At 46.5% G+C, this 20,741-nt stretch overlaps 1 protein-coding gene and 1 long non-coding RNA gene across 4 annotated transcripts in view; one reads left to right on the forward strand and one right to left on the reverse strand.

Moving 5' to 3' along the window:
• Positions 1 to 4,943: 4,943 nt before the first annotated feature.
• Positions 4,944 to 10,520, reverse strand: LOC129385966 (uncharacterized). Its single transcript, XR_008613436.1, has 3 exons — positions 10,417 to 10,520; positions 9,502 to 9,576; positions 4,944 to 5,078 (listed from the first exon to the last, which is right to left on the reverse strand). It is a non-coding gene; the product is annotated as an uncharacterized lncRNA (long non-coding RNA).
• A 5,458-nt stretch (positions 10,521 to 15,978) lies between these two features.
• The window catches only part of LOC129386005 (chymotrypsinogen B-like), a 717,527-nt gene continuing 712,764 nt past the window's right edge, over positions 15,979 to 20,741 (forward strand). The window contains exon 1 of one of the 3 annotated variants that reach the window (XM_055073202.2): positions 15,979 to 16,253. In XM_055073202.2, coding sequence (XP_054929177.1) covers positions 16,155 to 16,253 — 99 coding nt within the window. In that variant the 5' untranslated portion in view covers positions 15,979 to 16,154. The remainder of the gene's footprint in view (positions 16,254 to 20,741) is intronic. The other 2 variants (XM_055073201.2, XM_055073200.2) reach the window with 2 other exon arrangements.

Raw genomic sequence — 20,741 nt, forward strand, 5'->3', positions numbered from 1 at the left:
TTCAACAGCCTATTGGAAATGCCATCTGGACCGGCAGCAGATCTACTGTTGAGGTCGTACAGGGCTGCGCGAACTTCGCTTTCTGTGAAGTCTTGATTCGTAGGCTCACAGTCTTCCCCTGTATATTCAGGCAGGTATGTACTCTCATTGCTATCCTTAAGTGGTAAATACCTAGCTGCGAGCCGATCCAGAATGGGCTCCTCCGTTGTGTCCTGACTCTCACGATGGATGAGTCGCGCTACTGCAGTTCTCCTATTAGATTTCGTGTCGTCCTCATGAAGCAAATGTCTAAGTAAGTTCCGATTTCCATCACGTCCGATTCGAGCATCTACGGAATTACAAAGCTCATCCCATTGTTGTTTCTGTAAATTTCTGGAGTGTTCTTCAATCTCCCCCTTCAACAATGCTATGCGCTGCCTGAGTCTCCTGTTCAGCCGTTGCGTTTTCCATGTTTTTAACATAGATTGTTTGGCTTCAATCAAGTGCGCCAGCCTACTGTCCATAATTTCGATATTCTCCTCTGTGGTAATATCCTTCGTTGCCGCCTTTACATCTTCCCTCAGCTGAGTGGTCCAAGTTTGGAGTGTTTTCTTTTCTCCTGTCTCTGTCTCAGCTCTGCTTTTCCTTGCTTTCCGAAAAAGATCCCAGTCAATGTAGTTAAAAGTGCTTTATCTCATTACTTTGTGTTTCCAATAGTATTTGTAATATGTAATGATCACAACCCAGGTCAATATTGGAGTTATTACAGCCAGCGTTCGCTAAATTTGATACAAAAGTATGGTCTGGGGTGGAGTCCCTGCATGTAGATGTACCACACCTAGTGGGATAAGCTGGGTGTGTGATGAAAGAGAGATTAAGATCTGTAGCTAGGTGCCAGAGTCCATCCCCTTTCTTAGTATTCCAGCGATATCCCCAGGTTTGATGTGGGGCGTTGAAATCTGTTTAAGAAATGCCCTGAAACTCTGTTTCATGTCGCTAGGGCTGCTATAAACATTAAGACAAAAGAGGCTTTGTGGTTTTATTCTATTCCTTTTCAAAATTATTTCCACAAGTTAGTATTCTAATTTGTTTAGTCCAAGGCGCAAATCATGTTTTATGTAAGGTATTTTCTTATCTACGAGCGTGGCTAGCCCCCAACCCGGCACTTTGCCCCTGCATGTCCGCTTTGTATCCGGATAGGCTGATCTTATCCGCGAAGGTTTCCTGCAGCATAATCATTTTCGGTTTGTCTGGAGAGGTTTTTATTATTTGCATGAGAGGTGCCTTTTTGTGATAAAATCCTGGGCAATTCCAATGCCACACGGTAAAGCTCCCCCTGCTTGATTCCCATTGCTTATAGAACCCGCCTTACTGCTACCCGCTAGAGTACGCTTCCTAGAACCCCCCGGCGCGCCAGGGAGCGATCTGACGCTTTCTGCTTCTGAGGGTAGGTATTCGTCGTCCTCGCGTTGCGCTTCTACTTCGGTAAGCCTCTTTTCAGCAGTCAGTCTCCATTTCCACAACTTATCAACTTTGAAGGTAGTTTTATCTATGGCATCTCTAAGTTGTTTAATCGCCTCCTTGATCTCTTCCAAAGCACAGCACACTGTCGTTTCTACTGGGCTTATTGCCCGCTTCTTTGGAGCTGGTGGTTTTCTTCATCTTGACTGTTGTCATTATTCACCGGTTTGGCTGTTGCTACTTTCGTGGAGCTACTCTGCGAGTTTTTGCGAAGTTCTACAACCTGCTTAGTAAGTTCTTCATTTGCCTTTCTCAGATACGTTACTTCTTTAATTAGCTGTTCTACCCTGGCATCATTATCTCCGACCGGCCGCCCCGCACCGCTCTCCGCAGCCCTCATAGTACCTTTCACTTTGTCGCCTCAGGTTGTTCCAGATGTCCTCTTGTCGCCAGGCGTTTGCCCTCCTCCTTCGAAGCGCACCGGCACTTCACGTGATATGGAGCGGCTTCTGCCCTTCGACGGCGAACGGCGTCTTGAGCGTGTGGGGCTGCTTAAGCGCGTGTTTGGGCATCCCATTGCAGCTGAGATGATGTCGCCGCCGATGCAGATCTGTTGCGTTCTCGTCGTCGAATTCGCACCACGTATGGACTTTGGTACCGCTGTCGGCAAGTCTTGTCTACAGTTGGGTGGTTCCCTCCACAGAATTTGCAGTTAGGCACACACATGTGATTGTCCTCAGGGTTTTGAGTTCCACATCTTCTGCACTGTACCACGTCCGATGATGGACATACATCTGATCGATGTCCAATCTTTCCGCAAGCATAGCAGTCATCAAACTGCTTCCTATACAGGTAGCACCTTACAAGGGTCGACCCGTATCTGACATAATAGGGTACCTTGAGCCCATCAAACAGAGGTATAACTGAACCCGTGGATTTAATACGTTTGGCTGCCAATGCCAGTGGGTTAAATTCATGCACAATGTTGTTCGTTTTCGCGGCCTGATTGTCCCTGAGGTCAACTCTCCGAATCACCCCTTTACACGTGGTATGCGGAGCTGTCTCGTAGGCGTTCACTTCATATTCGGTTTCCACTATAACTATTGACCTGATTCACACATACCTGGCAGCATGACTGGGATCTGGTGTACTAACCACCCCAATGTTTTGCGCGAAGTTAGGGCAAACGACATCCTCTCGGGCTTGTTGCGGAGTCAGGCCCGATGCTTCAATAATCGCCACGCCTATCGCTGTGGTGCTCACTTTGCTCAAGTTGAGACCTCCTCATGGGCGGATGATGATTTTGCTGTGCTCCTCGGGCAATTGGGCATCCTTGATGCCTTGACAATCCGGTTTTTGAACATAGTGGTTGTAGGTCCCTTGTTCTTGCTGCTGTTGCTTTGCTCTTGCTGGCTCTGCGGTGATGTTTTCCCATCGCCAGCAATCCTTGTGGTGGAGCGAAATTTTCGGCTTGTCACAATTTGCCAACCAAGATCTTCCTCATTCTCTTCTAATCCGGTAGCGTCTTCATCTTCCATGCGCGTTTCCGCCATCGTGGCCCGGCCGGGCCAGTAGGCCTGCTTGGCCTACGTACTGCATCGCGCTGCATTTTACTGCATCGTACGTACCATTCTTACAGATCGTTCTTAGTGACGCCGCGCTTATTAGTTTACCGTTCTCATCGACCACGGCAATAGCGTAGCGGTTGCCCGATCCATAACTAGTTGCATCGAGAAAAAGAGCTAAGCTGTGTTATTAGTGCAGTTTACCCAGAATGCATTTGGACCTGGTGTCCCTTTTGCCCTTGTTGTGGACAGGATGAATATTTCTAGGTATGGGGTCCACAAGTAATTGTGTCGCCACCTCCTCGGGTATTTTGAACTTAGAGACGTCTCCTCCTCGAGGCAGCAGTCCTACTTCATCTAGAATTTTGCACCCTGGCTTAGTGTTGGAGAGTCTTGCAATCTGTGATATCGAATGCGCCTCAATGAGCTCATCTATAAGGTTATGAAGTCCTAACTTGTTGAGGAGTTCGGTACTCGTTCCGCGCGAAAGTCCCAGAGCTCTTTTGAGCCCGGAGCGTATAAGTGCGTTCAGGTTAGCCTTCTCGGTAAAAAAAAAATTCTTCAGTTTGCGGTGAGTGAGTGAGTGAGTGAAACAACTTTATTTGGTCCACTATAGTCGTAAGCAAACTCAACGTCACCTGGCTAGGCCCACTCGGGGACCATCAGGTGAAACCTGACGGCCCTCTCGCGAGCCTTCTGGACTGCCAGGATTTGAGAGGTCTGATCCTGGGCTCTAATTAGCCTCATCATTTCCTCTTGGGTGAAAGGGGGACCGGCAGAGGCGCAGCCCCACAGGACATGTTGCAAGTCCGCATAATCACCCCACAAAGTACAGTCCGGGCTTGGAAACCATTCGGGGTGCATTGTGTGCAGCGCCGCGGGGCTCGGGTAAGTGCTTGTTTGCAGAAGTCTGAGAGTGACTGCCTGGGCCTTGCACAGCGAGAAGTGCGGCAAAGGCAGGAGTCTTCTTGACAGATAATTATGTTTGCAAATTTAGTTGTACGAGCAGCAGTGAAAAATGAGGGCGAAGCGTTGCCAGACACTTTTCAGTAGATGTAAGGCGGGGTTTCCGTAGTACGCAGAGACCATAAAAATAAGTTCCGTTAAATGAAAAACGGTGAGCCCCGTCACGACATTGACTGTATTTTGCCAATAAAAAAGAAGGGTGAGTTCCGCAAAACGCAAATTGTATAAATTGAGCTCCGTACTTGTGATTTCAGTGCATGCCGGTACTTTGGTAATAAAAAAACGAGGACCTAAAAAAACGGACAGGCCGTGGTAAGAAAAGGTGTGCACATTAAATACACAAAAAAAGACCAAAAGAAAACGGAAACACCATTCTTTTCATTCTTCTTGTGCCCATGTTTTGTGTGCTTGCATTTCCGTACCTAGAATCCATACGAACTTGCCCAACTTTATGTTGCTTCGTATCGACAAGTGCAAATTCTGTTTGCAAAATTTGTCTATTTCGCGAACTAATGTTGTTGTCTTTTCCTGTAAATTTCTTTTATTGTTTTGTTTTGAATTTGCATTGTACCCACCGCCTCTGTAGCGCCCTCTGTGTCATGAGGGTGTACGAATAAATAAATAAATAAATAAATAAATAAATAAATAAATAAATAAATGCTCTGATGTACAGGTCCAGCCAAATTGTTGGTTCATTGAAATAAGTTATTTTTGGCGATAAACCAACCAAGTTCGGCACAACAACGTTGATAACTGGCAACATATAATGTATAACTGGGAACGTGGCAGGGATCAAATCATATCGGACATACACCACACTGAGCGTGCTGTGTTTGCACCTTTCCTCCCAGTGTCATTGTCTTCTTCAACGCTTATTCTTCGTGTCAGTATTGTCAAGTTGCACTTTGGTTCTGTACACATATAGAAAGCATACATACAGATTCGTGTCCAAGAAACAACAAGCCACTTGAATCTGAACAAACTTGTGTTTATTGTGCTTTACTGACAAAAGAATTTGAATTACTACACGTTCGAAATGGTCTCACTAGAGCAAGGATTGGTTGATAATTGGAATGACTGGCTGCTTGCAGATGCCTTCTGCGTTGCCTGAAAAGAAACACCGATCAATTAAGCTACTTGAATTATTATTACCACCAGAACCAATATTACTGAGATAAAGAAGAAACTATTTCTAATTCGCAACTGTCATCAAAAGTGCTCTTGTCAGAAGAAATGGTTCAGACTCAGCCATGTTGGTATACGTTGCGTTCATTCATAGCTTTATAACATAAAACGCTTCACATGGCAGTGACCCAAGTCAGTTGCCGGTTTGCTTTGAACAGGCAAAGATGTCACGTGCACATTATGAGATTCAAAGATTATATTTCCGCATTTAGGTAGAGCTGCCATGACCACATACTGTGGACCATAGCTTTAAACTTTCACTGTTCGAATAAGCAACCTTGCAGATTTTACTGTTTCTCAACACAATGAAGCACTCTTGAAAGAAGCTCAAACCACACATGCTCTAAATTCCGGTGCTGAACAAACAAGCCAATTACACTATCCAGCTAAACAATCTGATAGAATAGCAACAATACAAAGAAGCCATGCTTGAACCACAACGTGTGGCTGTCAGCCCCTTTCAGACATGGTTTGTTGTGTCACGAAACAAGTATGAATGTGCAATATTCTTTTTACTCAAGCAGAGAAAATGGAGAGTTATGGTCGCATATGCATTAACATACTCTTCCCATCTTCTTAAAAAGTTGTCATATTGCACTGTGTTCACCCAAAAAGTTGCCCTTTTGTTAATGTGTACTTTTCAAAACAACCTGTAGCATTCTCGTCACGTAAAAGAACCGGCAAGCATGCCTGGACCCCATGCGTGGCTCCTGCAGGTAGTACTGTTTCTTCTGTCTGTCCCTTGACTTGCAATTCCACAACGAAACGAATAATCCAACATGTTTTTTTCTGATTGCGTTACTTCATGTGAATGCGCTTAATTTGGGAATTTTCCAAAAGAATAAAGCCTCTCATAAAAAAATTTAGAGTAACTAATTAACGTGCCCCGAAATGAGCACTTCCCGTTGATTTTGAAAGCCAATGAGGACACAACTATTTGACCCAAATTTCTACGACTTTCATGGCAACAGGATGGCGAAAAAGAGAAACAAACTGGCTGATATGTGCAATGCTGCGTTTCCAAATTTTTTCGTCATATTGAAGCGGGGATACTCTGTGGTAATTAGTTCGAATTGATTCTATTCGCCTGTAGTCTAGGACAAAATGTTTTTAGAGCCGTTTCCATAGCACCTTTTCTTTGGGATCTAACCACAATGGACATTTTGTAAAATACAAGGCTTTGCTTCTAATTGAACAGGTGATTCTATATTTTCTTGCAAAGACTTCTGTTCTTCTCGCAAAGCTAAGGTTGATTTAATTGTCGTCAGGGTCAGGAAATAAAATAGATTTTTTATGGAAATTAAAGATAGTCGCGAGACATGTCCAGTTGAATTTATCTGAACATGCCCTACTGTCTGCAGTGCACATGTTGCCACTTTAGAGGCGTGCAAGAAGGCATCAGTTATGTTTTCTAGCGCAAGCAGGCAATGGACTAGGTTGCTTAAAGCAATTAGTCACAGGGGTCCTGGATCAGTAGAAGAAAATTTAAAGGCTAAAAATTTATGGTACACTTATGGTACACACTGCTGAGTCGCGATCTGCAGCGTATCATTATTGTCGAAAAGTAACTTATTGCGTTGCCCTAAAACTAACCTAAGAGGCTCGAACCCACAGCGATAAAAATGAAGCTTGAGAAGTGGCGCTTTGCTCAACAAGCAATGGAACGACAAAAAATGATAGGCGTGATAATGAAAAATGCTGTTGAAGGTCGCATAGAACTAGGCACCATGACGAAATTTGTAAATCTGCCGGCAAAGGATGGCGTCAGTTGACGCAAGCAGATGTATTTGCAAATTGCTAGGAAAGGCCTTCGTCCCGAAGTGGACGTAATGCATGTGAAAGAACGCTGGACCTTTTTGGTTATGCAGTCCCGGAGTTTCCGCAAACCGTTGGCGGCTTCCGGTCCGACTGACAGAAGGAGGCGTCACGTCACGTGATGCAGCTGTCGGGGACTACCCGAAGTTTGAAAGCACCGTGATCGGAAATCGCTCTCCGGGCTGCCGTCGTCTGTTCTCCGCTGCTCGTAGGTGGCGCCCTGAGATGCATGGCCTCCAAAGGGTGCAGTCTAAGGGGCCACGACACAACCCCTTGCGCAAATGGAATCGCAGCCTGAACACATCGCACGTGTTCGTAGAGCTCAGTTTGAGTCTCGCTCTCGCTCTTCGGGACCTTTTAAGCGCTGTATTTAAGCCAGCTCATTGCCTGCCAAATTTAGGCGGCATTGCCACATGAAAATAAGCAAACTCGCGGTTGTGCCATATTTCTGTTCACTCACAAAGTACACGCAAATATCCTCAAAGCTGGTGAAACCGTCTACTAAAGGCCTGATGTGTGTCTAGGACAGAGCGTGTGCACAGTGTACTAATCCTGCACGTCCAAAAGCAAACGCTTGAACTTGGTAATAGAAGGGATCAACATATAAGTCAACAGCAATCGGCGAAGCTTCGATTATACAATGTGTCCCACCTAACTTGAAGCAAAGATCAAAATATGCAAATGCCACGTAGCTAGACAGAACCAAGGTAATGTTGTTTACCGTCACTTGGATAAACTCAAATTATTATTTTTATCATTCCGCCCAATTAGGCAATTAGCGTTAATTGATTAATCAGCTTCTCAAATATTATAATAAGATAAATGGTGTCGATGAGAAAATTGTATGCCGACATGAAAAACTCTCGATGCAGCTTTCTTCTGCTGAACACGCGCTGCATGAAAGCGTACTTCCGAGCCTGAAAGAAGCCCGCGAATACACGCAAAATTGCCACACAATTGGCCCTTCAAGGAGCTTTGCGTGCATTGACAGGCTTCTTTCACACTCGGATAAGTAATTTTATTAGCACGTATTGAGCAACAGAAAGCTGTATTGGGAGTTTTTCATGTTTTTCATGCCGACAAATAGATAACGCTCAGCGCAACCGTCTCATATCTCGATCTTGTCTAACGAATACTAACCTTACTCAATTTAAACTAAACAAGAATTTTATTCTTCTCGAGGTACGCACAAATAATGGTAAGCAGAGTATCCATTTTTCGTCCGTTTCCTTCTGGACATTACCTCCTATTATTAAGTCATGTAAGTCATTTCAATATAAACGAGCACTAAAAAAACATTTTATCATCTTCAATCACTTAGTTATGTCTTTTTTTTTCCTTTTCTCCCTTCCAAATGGACATTTTGGTAATACTTAAGCTACACAAATAAAAGTTTGGTTAGTTGGCGCATTGTGGTGTCGTCACCCTTATCTCCTTGTTCGCTGGCGCTAAATATGGTTTCCAATTCAGTTTACCGACACGCCCACCAAATGGCAATGGTTGGTTATGTCTCGTTATCCATTTACTTTCATAATGGCATAATAGTTAGTTCTACTTCTGTAGTTAGTCGAATGTAATAATAAATATTATACTTTGTTACTTGCATGTCTGTAGCTAATTTGTATTAATTCAAATTCTTTATTTCTGCCTTGTACAAATACAGACAGCGGAGGCGCAGAAAAAGCTGTCAGAAACAGCTTGACAAAGCCGCAGCCCCCTTTCGCTTGGCAGAGGCTTCACAGCAAGGCTTTTAAAACAAAGGAAATTGCAGTCTAATAACACTTATACATAATGAACAAATACAAAAGAAAACATAACAAAATTATACAATATTTAGACAATATTCACCACAAAGAAGAACAGAACCTACATGGTAACATACATAGTACGCAAAGCACCGTTTGACGCACTGAAAAGATCAAAATTATTATGTACATATGCATTTAAGAGGGAAGGAAGAGTGAATAGTACAGCTAAACATGAACCAACACTGTGTTTGCTATTATTTTTAATCTTTGACATTATTTGTTGTAACTGTTGTTTATATCTTTACTTATACGCTATACAGGAAGGCTCATTAGTCTTTGACTTCGGGACCTCCACCTGTGTAATATTCTTTTGTTACCGTATCCTGTCTATTTATAATAAACCTCATCGAATGACACTTACCAAAGAAAACACTGTGATCAAGAAATGAAAGATCACTGTCTAGTGGTAATTTTTCCCATACATGAACTCATCTAGCAGTGCATAGAAGACCACAAACAAATCACTTTACATGTTAAGTAGCCTTACTTCACTTAAGATAGAGTAGAAAGTTTCCAATGAAGCAGAATACATTTACTATGCTGGTTCTCACAGTAGCAAGTGTTTTACGATTAGTTCACTCGGCTGTGAGAAGTCGCCAAGAAAGGTTACTAAAGGGGTTGACCAACTTTTTAATGTCTGCCTACACGCTGCCAGGCACGTTCAACTAAGCAGAACTACTACTGAACGGCAAGTTCCACTATCTTGGACTGAGGAAAAACACCTTTGAGTGCGTGGCATAGCTCCAGCTCGATGCTCGCCATAGGAAGTCTTCAGGCCCAGATAGTGGAGCTTCGTGCTGTAAAAGCAAACATTGCACCTGGTTGTGGAAGCTGTCCTTTACTTCGAGGTGGTACCAAGTGTTAAGAGTGCTCTCTGGTGTTCATGTAGCCACAGCATGCTTCAGTGTTCAAGCGCGATAATAGGAAAAGCCAAAACACATTTGAGTGCGTGGCATAGCTCCAGCACGATGCCCGCCATAGAAAGTCCTCAGGCCCAGATAGTGGAGCTTGCCCTTCAGTAGTAGTTTTGCTTAGTTGAACGTGCCTGGCAGCGTGTAGGCAAACATTAAAAAGTTGCTCAACCCCTTTAGTAGCCTTACTTGGCGACTACGCAAACAAATCACTTTACATGTTAAGTAGCCTTACTTCACTTAAGATAGAGTAGACAGTTTCCAATGAAGCAGAATACATTTACTACGCTGGTTCTCACAGTAGCAAGTGTTTTACGATTAGTTCACTCGTCTGTGAGAAGTCGCCAAGAAAGGTTACTAAAGGGGTTGACCAACTTTTTAATGTCTGCCTACACGCTGCCAGGCACGTTCAACTAAGCAGAACTACTACTGAACGGCAAGTTCCACTATCTTGGACTGAGGAAAAACACCTTTGAGTCACCATAGTCATCGACGCTGATATCGCCTACGCGTCTCAATGCGCTCTATATGCAATCATCACAACAATTGCTACACTATTCATCAAAAGACTCACAACGTCGCGGCTTTATCAACCCTCATGGCCAAGCAGGAATGTCGTTGCGGGGCGTGCTCACACAACACAATTGAGCCTGTCACTGGCCACCGCGGTGCAATTCGCACGCGCGACATGCACAAACAACGAGAAAAGGACACTTAATCGCTCACCTGTATAGAAATCCATCGTCGATTCCTTCCCATTCTCAGAGTGAAATCCCAAATGCAACAGGTATACGAACTCCGCACACCGTCATTTGCAGCCGCTGTCCACTTGGTACTGTTGTGCCGGAGAAATACGACCCATCGTGTAGGAGCGATAAACAGATGGATGGATGTTATGAGTGACCCCTTTGCGTCACCAAGCTCTTGCAATTATACTGCCTAGTGTCCTACCAAATTTTCTGGCCCCCTATTGCGAATTTTTCTTTTGTACGTCTCCGTTTTTTGTCCTTTCCCTACTTTTCTTACACCAATCTTCCAATAGCCTCTTACTAATGCCTATTGCGGACATGTTTACTTTATCACTGCTCCCGCTGAACCCAAGGGCTTCAAGGAGGCCAGTGGTGCCTAAACCGGCCGCTGGGCAGACGTCATCACATTCTAGTAAGACATACTCCATCGTTTCCCTAGCTTTACTGCAGCAAGTACATGCTTCTTCTTCGTTCTTATAGCTCGCTTTATAGGTTCGTGTTCTAAGGCATCCGATCTCGCTTCGAAAAGTAATGAGCTTCTTTTTGAGTTATTATCAATTGTTTCTTTCCTGATTTCGTTTTTTCCTCGTAAGTAGTTACTCATGGCAGGTTTGTTTCCTTTGCCGCGACCCATGAGATCATTTCAGCCTCTCTGAATTTCCGCGTTACGTTCTTTGTTGCTGTGTTGCCCACCCTACAGGCCGGATACTTGCTGGTAAGCTTCCTAGTTCTTTTCCTCCACTGTGAATGAATGTTTTTCCAGTACAGATACCTCAACACTCTCCCAGCACATTTACTTTCTTCCATACTACTGAGTCCTTCTTCATAATCAATTTTACTGCGAGCATCCCTCACTTCAAAACTAGTCCAGCCCATATCACCCTGCACAGCTTCATTTGTAGTCTTCCCGTGAGCGCCCAATGCGAGGCGTCCCACTAACCTTTAGTTCCCATCGAGTCCTGATTGTACCCCTGATTTAAAGAAAACAACCGAATTTCCAAACGTAAGTCCTGGAACCTTTACACCTTTCCACATACCCCGGAGGAGCTCGTATCTATTGTATCCCCATAACGCTCTGTTCTTCTCTATGGCTTCCTTTCTCTTTCCCTTTACTGTTATGGTTTTTTCCTGTGTTTCCATGTATCTATTGCCTTCGTTTATTCATATACCAAGGTATTTGTGTTCTCTCACCCGAGGTATTTCCTGGCGCTGTATTGCCACTTTCTGTTCACGGCTTTCATTGAATACCATAGCACCTGATTTTCTAACACTAAATTCCAAACCTAAATTGTTGCCTTCCTGCCCACAGATATTAGGCAGACGTTCCAAATGACTTTGCTTATTAGCTAGCAGCACAATGTCTTCCGCATAAGATAAACCTGGAAGCCACTACTTTACTACTGTACCCGCCTGTTTGTATGAGAGATTAAACCTGATATTACTTCCTTCTATAGCGCCCTCTCCATCCTCACCATGTACGTCATAAACAGCAGTGGGGATGGAGGGCACCCCTACCTCAGTCTCTTGTTGATATCAACTCTCTCCTCATCCCTTCACGTTCAACGGAAACGGTATTTTCTAGGTTAATCTCTCTCAAAAATTGTAGACAATCGTCACCTAAGCCTTCCCCTCCCAGAATTCCAACGAAATGTTGCGGTCTACGTGATGGTACGCTCCTGTAATGTCTGAAAAGCTACATATAACGGTCTGCTTTCTACTCTTGATATTTCAATATGCTGAGTAAGAAAAAATATTCTATCATCCAAACGCCTACCTATTCATAAGCCATTCTGAAGCTCTCCCAAAATGCCATTATTCTCTGCTCATGCTTGAAGCTTTAATTTGATTGCCGGCAATGGTAGCCTGTCTATTGCCGATGTAATGGTCAGCGGTCTATATGAGTGAATTTTATCTTGCTCTCCCTTACCTTTATAAGTTATATCATTCTACTTTGTCGCCAACTGTCTGGTATTTGTGTATCTTTTAAAGTTTTTCCCACTTTTTTCACCATAGCTTCCTTACTTTTTGGTCCTAGTTCATTAATCAGCCTAACGCGAACCTCGTCTAGCCCCATGGCTGTGCGCTTGGGAATGTTCTATTCCGCTTTCTTCCAGTTGAAATTTGTCAGCACCAGCTTACCACCGATGAAAGATGGCAAGTAGCGCTACCGCTAATGCCTCTTTTACGTGTGTCTGTGTGTTTTACGATTCGCCCGTGAATGATGCTCAAACAGCGTTATCTATGGTGATATTATGTAACTGCCGGGGAGAGTAGACAGTGATTTTCTTTATATTTTTTGCGTGTAGGTTTTTCGCTCTTATCATGTTCAATTGCCCTCCACAAGAAATTACGTACGGCTCTCCTTATTTCAAAAACAGAGCTCACGTCCGATTTTTTACGTAGAATGCCGGCGTTTTTCATAAAACGGAAAGGTCTCAGTAATTTTTACTTAAGGTCTGACCGTAAACTCACAGACAATTTTTACACTGTAGTTCTTTTGCCGTCCTCGACGGCGCTTCCCTTCTCTTGTCATCGATTCTGTACGTCTAATGGCCCAACAGTTATCCATCCTACGCGTTGCTTGGTCTGGGCTCCATTTATCCGTCTTAATGTCCTTCAGAATATCGGCTAGCCCCATTTTCTCTCCGATTCACATCGCTCTCTTCCTGTCTCTTATGGTTACGCCTAAGATATTTCGTTCCATCGCGCTTTGCGCCATCCTTGTTCTCGAGCTTCTTTTTCAAGCTCCAAGTGTGCACACAAACGTGCACAGGAGTGCATGCGACACCAAACGGAAGGAGGACGGAGTGCAACACGGCCGCCAGCACAGGCGAGCGCCGTCGGTCGAGCAGCAAAGCTGTGCGACGCCATCCTCAAGGCGCCCGCATGGCCGGGCGGTGTCCCTGCGGCGCAGCAGCACTTTCATCGCGTGCACTGTCGCGCAATATTGCTCGAGGAGTGTTGTTAAAGGACTTTGCTGGGAGGTCAAGCTCGGAGGTGGACCTTTCTGTCGCTTTCAATGGTTCGCCTTCCAGTTAAAATGTCAGCTTTTTGTTATGAGTAACTAAATCACTACATTACTTGAAAATCACTGGCCCAGTGATTAGCAAAATAAGATGTTCATTAGCCTTCCGAGATGTGGGCGGGTATAGACAACGCTTCTTACGCCAGCATTATTCGTAAGAGTAAATCCGAACCAATTCTGAGGCTGGTCATATCACAAGGCGGCCGGCCAGTGGCAAAGAACACTTGCCATTGAATGCAGTCGTTTCGTGGGAACGATGGGAAAGTGAGAGCAATGTCTACGTTAGAGTGCATTTTATTGCCATTCCATGCACCTTCTTTCTTACCCTATTCTGTCTGTGCAAGATAAAAAGTTAAATTCCAGTGTTTACGTGCCCAACACCTATGTGACTACGAGGCGCGCTGTTGCGGGGGGTAGCCTTGGTTAACTCTAAGCTCCTTAACGAGCACCGAATGCAAGGGGGCATTTTTGCATTTCGCCCTCGTCAAAATGCGGTCGCTGAAGATGAGATTTCCTCTCGCGCCCTCGGGTTTAGGAGCGCAATGACAGTATGCCACCACGGCGGGTGCCTGTGAGAGATAAAGTGCCCGGTGCCAATGTCTGTGCGACATCCCTTATTCTTTTTGTGTTATATTAAGTTGCTCGTTTTAATGTCAGCGTTATCAGTTAAAAACACTGTTGGCGTTCGCTGGTGTCTTGAATATGCTTACGGTGGCGCGAATTAAAGACAGGACAAGATGCGTTGCCAAGAAGCCAGCATTGAAACCCTCGTTCGCTGGCAGTCAGCGCGATGTAGCTTCAGAAGCATGACAAACCTATTTTCCCGTTTTAACGTCATCGCACTCATAAAGATTACAGCAGAGGCTTCATTACGGAAAATTGTTTATCATTCACATTTAAAATACATTGGCGATTTGAGTTACATTTATTTTGTTTTGGTTTCACCCGCCGTGGTTGCTCAGTGGTTATGGTGTTAGGCTGCTGAGCACGAGGTCGCGGTATCGAATCCCGGCCACGGCGGCCGCATTTCGATGGGGGCGAAAACACTCGTGTACTTAGATTTAGGTGTACGCTATAGAACCCCAGGGGGTCGGAATTTCCGGAATCCTCCACTACGGCGTGCCTCGTAATCAGAAAGGGGTTTTGGCACGTAAAACCCCATCGTTTTTTATGCGAAGCATATTACTAAAGCTCAACCCAGCTCCTCAGGCGCGGCGGTGTCGCCTTCAATACCACGTGACACCGTGACGTCACGACAGAGGAGAAACGGGGCTCCACAACTCGCGCCGTCGCTCGCGGCGTCATATAAGCAGCTGCGCTTGTTTCTAGGTGGCTTTGGCTCAACTCTTGCAAGATGGGCTGGGTGGGAATCGAACCAGGGTCTCCGGAGTGTGAAACGGAGACGCTACCACTGAGCCACGAGTACGATGCTTCAAAGCGGTACAAAAGCGCCTCTAGTGAATGCGGTGTTACCTTAGAAACGAGCTGTTTCTAAGGCTCAGGCGTGCGTCGCTTGCTCAGGCGCACATTTCGTTGCCGCGCCGAACGCTGCGTTGCTCGACGCTCACCGCGTCCAATACGGGGCGCGTAGTCGCTGCGCCGTAGCCCATTGTCTTACACCCCTTGGCGGGTCGACGGGAACGCTGTCGCGTTCCACTCTTGAAGGCGAAGCAGAGTAACGCATGAGTTATTTCTTCGTCTAGCCGAACCAAATATAGCCAAGCAACAGCAGTTCACCAGGCTAAACAGTGGTTCAACAACTAAAATAAAGGCTAGTATGCTTCGCATCCTGGGCTTAACCTTAGCTAAGCCACAGCCATTTTTTTTGTGTCGGTTTGTTTAATCAAGAATGTACTTGTGGTATCTCCGATATAACATCACAATTACTTCGAACATATATTTGCGATGTAAAGCACCAGTATCCAAGGGTAAGCAAAATTAAAAGAAAAGCTGAAAGCACAATGTCTGGACCACTGTGGCGAAATCAGATAGGAAACTTATGCGGCACCGGCATCCTTAGTCGCACGAACGTGGTCGTACCAAACAGACAGAGGGCAAGAGAGCTGACGTTCGTTGTCCGTGTGCTTAATGTGTTGCTTGGCTTTTTTTCGCAAATTCAGACAAGCGGCGAAAAAAATAAATCACTGGCGACAAAGCATGCGGTAGATGCGAAACTGCTCCGAGTTCGGCACAAGTGGCGCTTTTGACGCGCGCCGCCGCCAAGCTTACACTGCGCCGCCAGAAAACTCACGCCTGTCTGCGCTCGAGCAGTACTTTAATAATCAGCGGCGGTTTTTTTTTTTCATTCGAGGAACTCGCGTCATTTAACTAGCTCAAGCCAAACGAACCCCGTCATGAAAGGAAAAGGCTGCTCTACCGCTGTTGCTGCCCCGTCGCCCGAAATAAGAGTGTTAAGTACAACTGGCACACTGATGCGGCAAAAATACACAAGCCAAGCTGTCGCACAGGCATCTCTCGCCAAATGAGGCAGCGCGTTCATGCACGTCAAAGCTGACAGTCTGGGCGGCGCGGTCGCAAAAGGCTGCACGCGATAGGAAACGCACTCTGAGCGGAGGCACGCAACGGCGGCCGCTCGGCCCCCTGACACTGCGCGACGCTCGGGCAGTGAAAGGAGGAAAAGGAGCCCACCTCGGCATCGAGCTCAGCCGTGTGATTAACGGCCTCTGCGCATGCTCTCTGTGCAAGGCTACGCGATGAAACGGCGTCTCCCTTCGGGGCTCCGCTGCCTGGACCAGCTGCTGCTCCTCTGGGCCGTTTGCTTCTCTCAGGTGGGACCAATGTGACTGGCGCAGTCGCAGCCTTCGGTAATTTAACCATTACGCCTGCCAGCAAAGCACAGTGCCAGAGTGAACCAGCAGCGCATGCTGAATACAGCTGTCTCCGCTTGGTGTTGCGCTTCTCCGTCTTGAGGTGATGCGTTTCCAGGCCAGCATGTTTACGTATTACTGTTCGAAGCATGCACTGTGCGGCAGGCGATAGCATTGTTTTGTGGCGCTTGTTGTTGACAGAATCACAACCGATACGAAAGAATCACCAAGAATATATGTCAACAATTAAATCGGTATGAATGGAAATGGCAAAGGCACCCGTTGAGAATGCAAATAGCGCAAATCTTTGCTGTGTAGTTTGGAACAGCACAATAACAATTGACTCTTGGAGCCCATTGTTATGGACTCTTTGGAGCCCAACTCGACAGCTTGGCAGGTTGTCGAGTTATTTTCTTTTCGGTGTTGACCGTATTGAGGAAACGTGTTTTTTCTTCTTGTTCGCTATAATATTGCGTAACAACGTGCTGCTGTGCCCATTTTTCTACATCGCTATTTTGTTCTGTCTTCACTCTCTACAATGAGTTCACTCTCTACTCACTTCACTCTCTCAGTTTCCATGAAAGACACAGACTGAATCTCGCAACCTTAATCAGAGGTACACATTTTATTTTTTCTGCTGACTTCTAAAACAGGGCCCCCGCCGTCACCTTGTGTATTGCAAATTCTACTAAAGGTGCCCCCTAATTTTTCAAGATTACGATTTTACTGCTGTTGTAGGGGTTACTCGGAAACTTCTGAGTCACACGTATACATGCAGTGTAGGGTGTATCAAAAGTATCACAGACACTCACATGCAGTAAACGTGTACAATGCCATTTTCAGCAATCTGCAAGCAACGAACTGCGGTCACAAGAGGTGTATGAATATACAAAAATTTCGAGTGAGGAACCAAATGTATTTCTACTCAATTCCGTGCTTGAATGTCAATATTCGAAGCATCGAATGTTAATTGAGATACTGTAATGCAGATAGATTTGAAATAAATAGCGCAAGCAAGAAAGCACTCGAAAAACAAAAACCACGAAGAACGGCGGGCTCATTGTTCTGGCTTCCGTCTCTGGATTGCCGAAATCTGACGCGTATAGCAAGCTTTTAAACCATTGTGGACTCAGTATTGGTTTGGGGACGATGCTGCTGCTTTATTGCTCGTATGGCCCTGATCCTGACGTCCTAACAATTTGATATTATCCAGAACAATATCGACGCGTGCGTCTATTCTTCTATGCAGACGACAACGAAGATAGGGACATTAACGGATTTCGTCTAGTGGGTCAGTGGGATTCGGCGAGGACGAAGAAGACGTGTCTCTGGCCTGTTCTGTATTTGAACAAGTTGTCCTACGGCTCTTGAACGTCTCCCTTTTTACAGTCCGCGTTGTACTGCGACACTGGTGTAGGTGCTGGGTACTGACCGCGCCTGATGCTCGGGAGTCCTTCTGGGAATCGTTCCTCTAGCCCGGACGCGTTATCACCAGTTTAAACACCCGTGCATCGCTTTAGTAGTCGACTGCTAGGCCTTGCCCCGGAGTTCTCCCCTCTTCGACCACCTCTCTCTAGGAGCTCCACACATCTCGCAATGGCCGAAACCAGCCCAACGCAAGCACCCCAAAGCAGCCGGTTTTCCAGTCCACAGCAAGTAACCGTTCTGCATCCTCTGGTTCCCGATCGCTATCGCGGAGCAGTCTTCGAAGACATTGAAGACTGGCTTGACAAATATGAATGCGTCGCACAGATTAATCAGTGGACTGAGCAGCAAAAGCTCTCCCACGTCTATTTCGCCCTTGACGACAGCGGCCGTACTTGGTACGAAAACCGCGAAGCTAGCCTAACGACATGGTATGACTTTCGTCAGAAAATCACAGATATTTTTGCGAGTGCCGACCGACGCGACCGTGCCCAGCAGATGTTGGAGCTACGCGTACAATAACCTAATGAGTCGGTAACAATGTTCGCCGAGGACATGGCCCGCCTCTTTCGTAGAGCCGACCCGAACATGACTGACGAAAGAAAGTTGCTCTACCTCATGCGAGGTGTAAAAGAGCAGTTGTTCGCGGAACTTGTGCGGAATCCACCAGTCACCGTCACCGACTTTATCAAAGAGGCTACGGCTATTGAGCGGGCCCTTCATCAGAGATGCAGACAGTACGATCGACTGTCCACCAGCCCCACAATCAATGCCGCCGTACTGACCGGCGAGTATCAGAACCCCTTGCGAGAACTGATCAGAGAACTCGTCAGAGAAGAACTTCAAAAAATTCTGACACCGACAGTGGATAGACCTGTAGCGTCAATCGCCGAAGTGGTGCGTGACGAAATCAGGCAGGTGTTACCGGCAGCCGATCTGCAAGATCCCCAGCGTCCCATGACCTACGCAGCCACTGTCCGATGTTCACCACCCGTTACAACCACACCGCCGTACCACCAGCCTCCGACAGTCGCGCCTTGGTCGCCGCCGCAAGAGGGGGCTTCGAGGCGCGCACCCGTCACGCAGCTACAGTCGTACCACCAGCCGCCGTTCACAGCACTTTGTCCAACGCCGCGAACCGACACTACGGGACGGCCGCAATTTCGGAGAACCGACGCATGGCGCACCGTCGATAGGCGCCCACTCTCTTTTCACTGCGGAGGCGTCGGCCACATTTCGCGTCATTGCTGGCATCGCGACACATCATTTCGACCTTTTCGCCCGTGGTCCTATGGTCGACGTGCAACTGATGACTCCATGCTACGTCGCGACGAAACTGCTTTTCAGGGACCTCCAATAGCGCACCCGAATGACGAATCTGTGCAGCATGTTCAGTCCGATTTCGGCCGTCGGTCGCGCTCGCCAACCCCTCCACGTCAGATGCCTTCCCCTACTGGACATACTTTTGCTGACCTCCGAGGACGAAGGTCGCCCAGCCCACGCCGGGGAAACTGAAGGCGGCGACCTCTGGGGGTAAGGTTGCAGGCCCACCGCAAGACAATAAAAAGCCCCCGACACTCTCGCCGCAGAACGACGTGAAGCCGATAAACCCCGACATCGAAGAAATTGTGAGCGCCGACATTCATGTTTTGGTGGATGGACATCCCGTGACAGCGTTAGTCGACAGTGGTGCCGACTTCTCTATAATGAGTCAGGAACTCGTCCTCCGTTTGAAGAAAGTAAAGACGCCATGGATGGGACCCCACATAAGGACGGCAGGCGGGCAATTACTGATGCCTATTGAAAGATGTACTGCTAGAATTAGCATCCGGGATTCCTCTTTCGTGGCCACTTTCATCGTTCTTCCTGTGTGGTGTAAGGATTTGATTATTGGAATGGATTTCCTTAAAGAATACGGCGCCGTAATTAACATTCCGGACCGCATGGTGACGTTTTATAAGAGCCCTGGTTTAGTTCATTGCTTATCGCCGCAACGCAACTCCTTTCGTCTAGCAGAAGACGACGTCGTCATCCCACCTCGATCATGCACCCTTGTTACGGTGGCATGTGACACACCGTTTCATTGCGAGGGAGTTGCCGACCAAATAACCACGTTGTTGCTTACTCACGGTATTTCGGTCGCACGAGGAATCGTAAATGTTAACCGACGGGCGCACTAACTTGTTACTAACCAATTTTAGCACAGAGCGACGGTACCTTCCAAAAGGCACGGCTGTGGCTTATTTTGATGGTTTTGCGGATGTTCGAGGCTGCTGTTCGCTACTCGAAGAAGCACCTACGCAAGGCCCAGCTTCTGCACTCGGCGTCAGCACTGCTTTGTCGCAGCACGAATGAGAGCGGCTTCTCACGCTATTGTCGAAGTTCAATGACTGCTTTGCGTCGACGTCCAGCGTCGGACGGACGCCTCTAACGAAGCATCGGATAATTACAGAGGGATACGGCAAGACCAATTCACCAAAATCCTTATCGTGTGGCTCCCAGAGAACGTGAAGCCATACAACAACAAGTGACAAAAATGCTGGAAGACGACGTGATTCAACCATCAACGAGTCCCTGGGCATCTCCTGTAGTTCCAGTTAAGAAGAAAGACGGCAGCTTGCGTTTTTGCGTGGACTACCGAAAACTAAATCAAGTGACAAAGAAAGACGCGTACCCGCTTCCCCGTATAGATGATTCACTCGACAGGCTTCGTCACGCGCGTTACTTCTCTTCAATGGACTTAAAAAGCGGATATTGGCAAATCGAGGTAGATCCGAGAGACCGTGAAAAAACTGCTTTTGTGACGCCAGACGGCCTATACGAATTTAAAGTCTTGCCTTTCGGCATGTGCTCTGCCCCTGCTACATTCCAACGCCTCATGGACACTGTGCTTTCGGGTCTGAAGTCGAAAACCTGCTTAGTGTACCTGGACGACGTCATCGTGTTCTCCGCAACTTTTGAAGAACACCTCCAACGGCTTGAAGCGGTTCTGCAGTTCATCCGGTCCGCCGGCCTCACCCTTAA

This window comes from Dermacentor andersoni, chromosome 7, assembly GCF_023375885.2.
Source record: "Dermacentor andersoni chromosome 7, qqDerAnde1_hic_scaffold, whole genome shotgun sequence".
In the NCBI taxonomy this organism is placed as follows: domain Eukaryota; kingdom Metazoa; phylum Arthropoda; class Arachnida; order Ixodida; family Ixodidae; genus Dermacentor; species Dermacentor andersoni.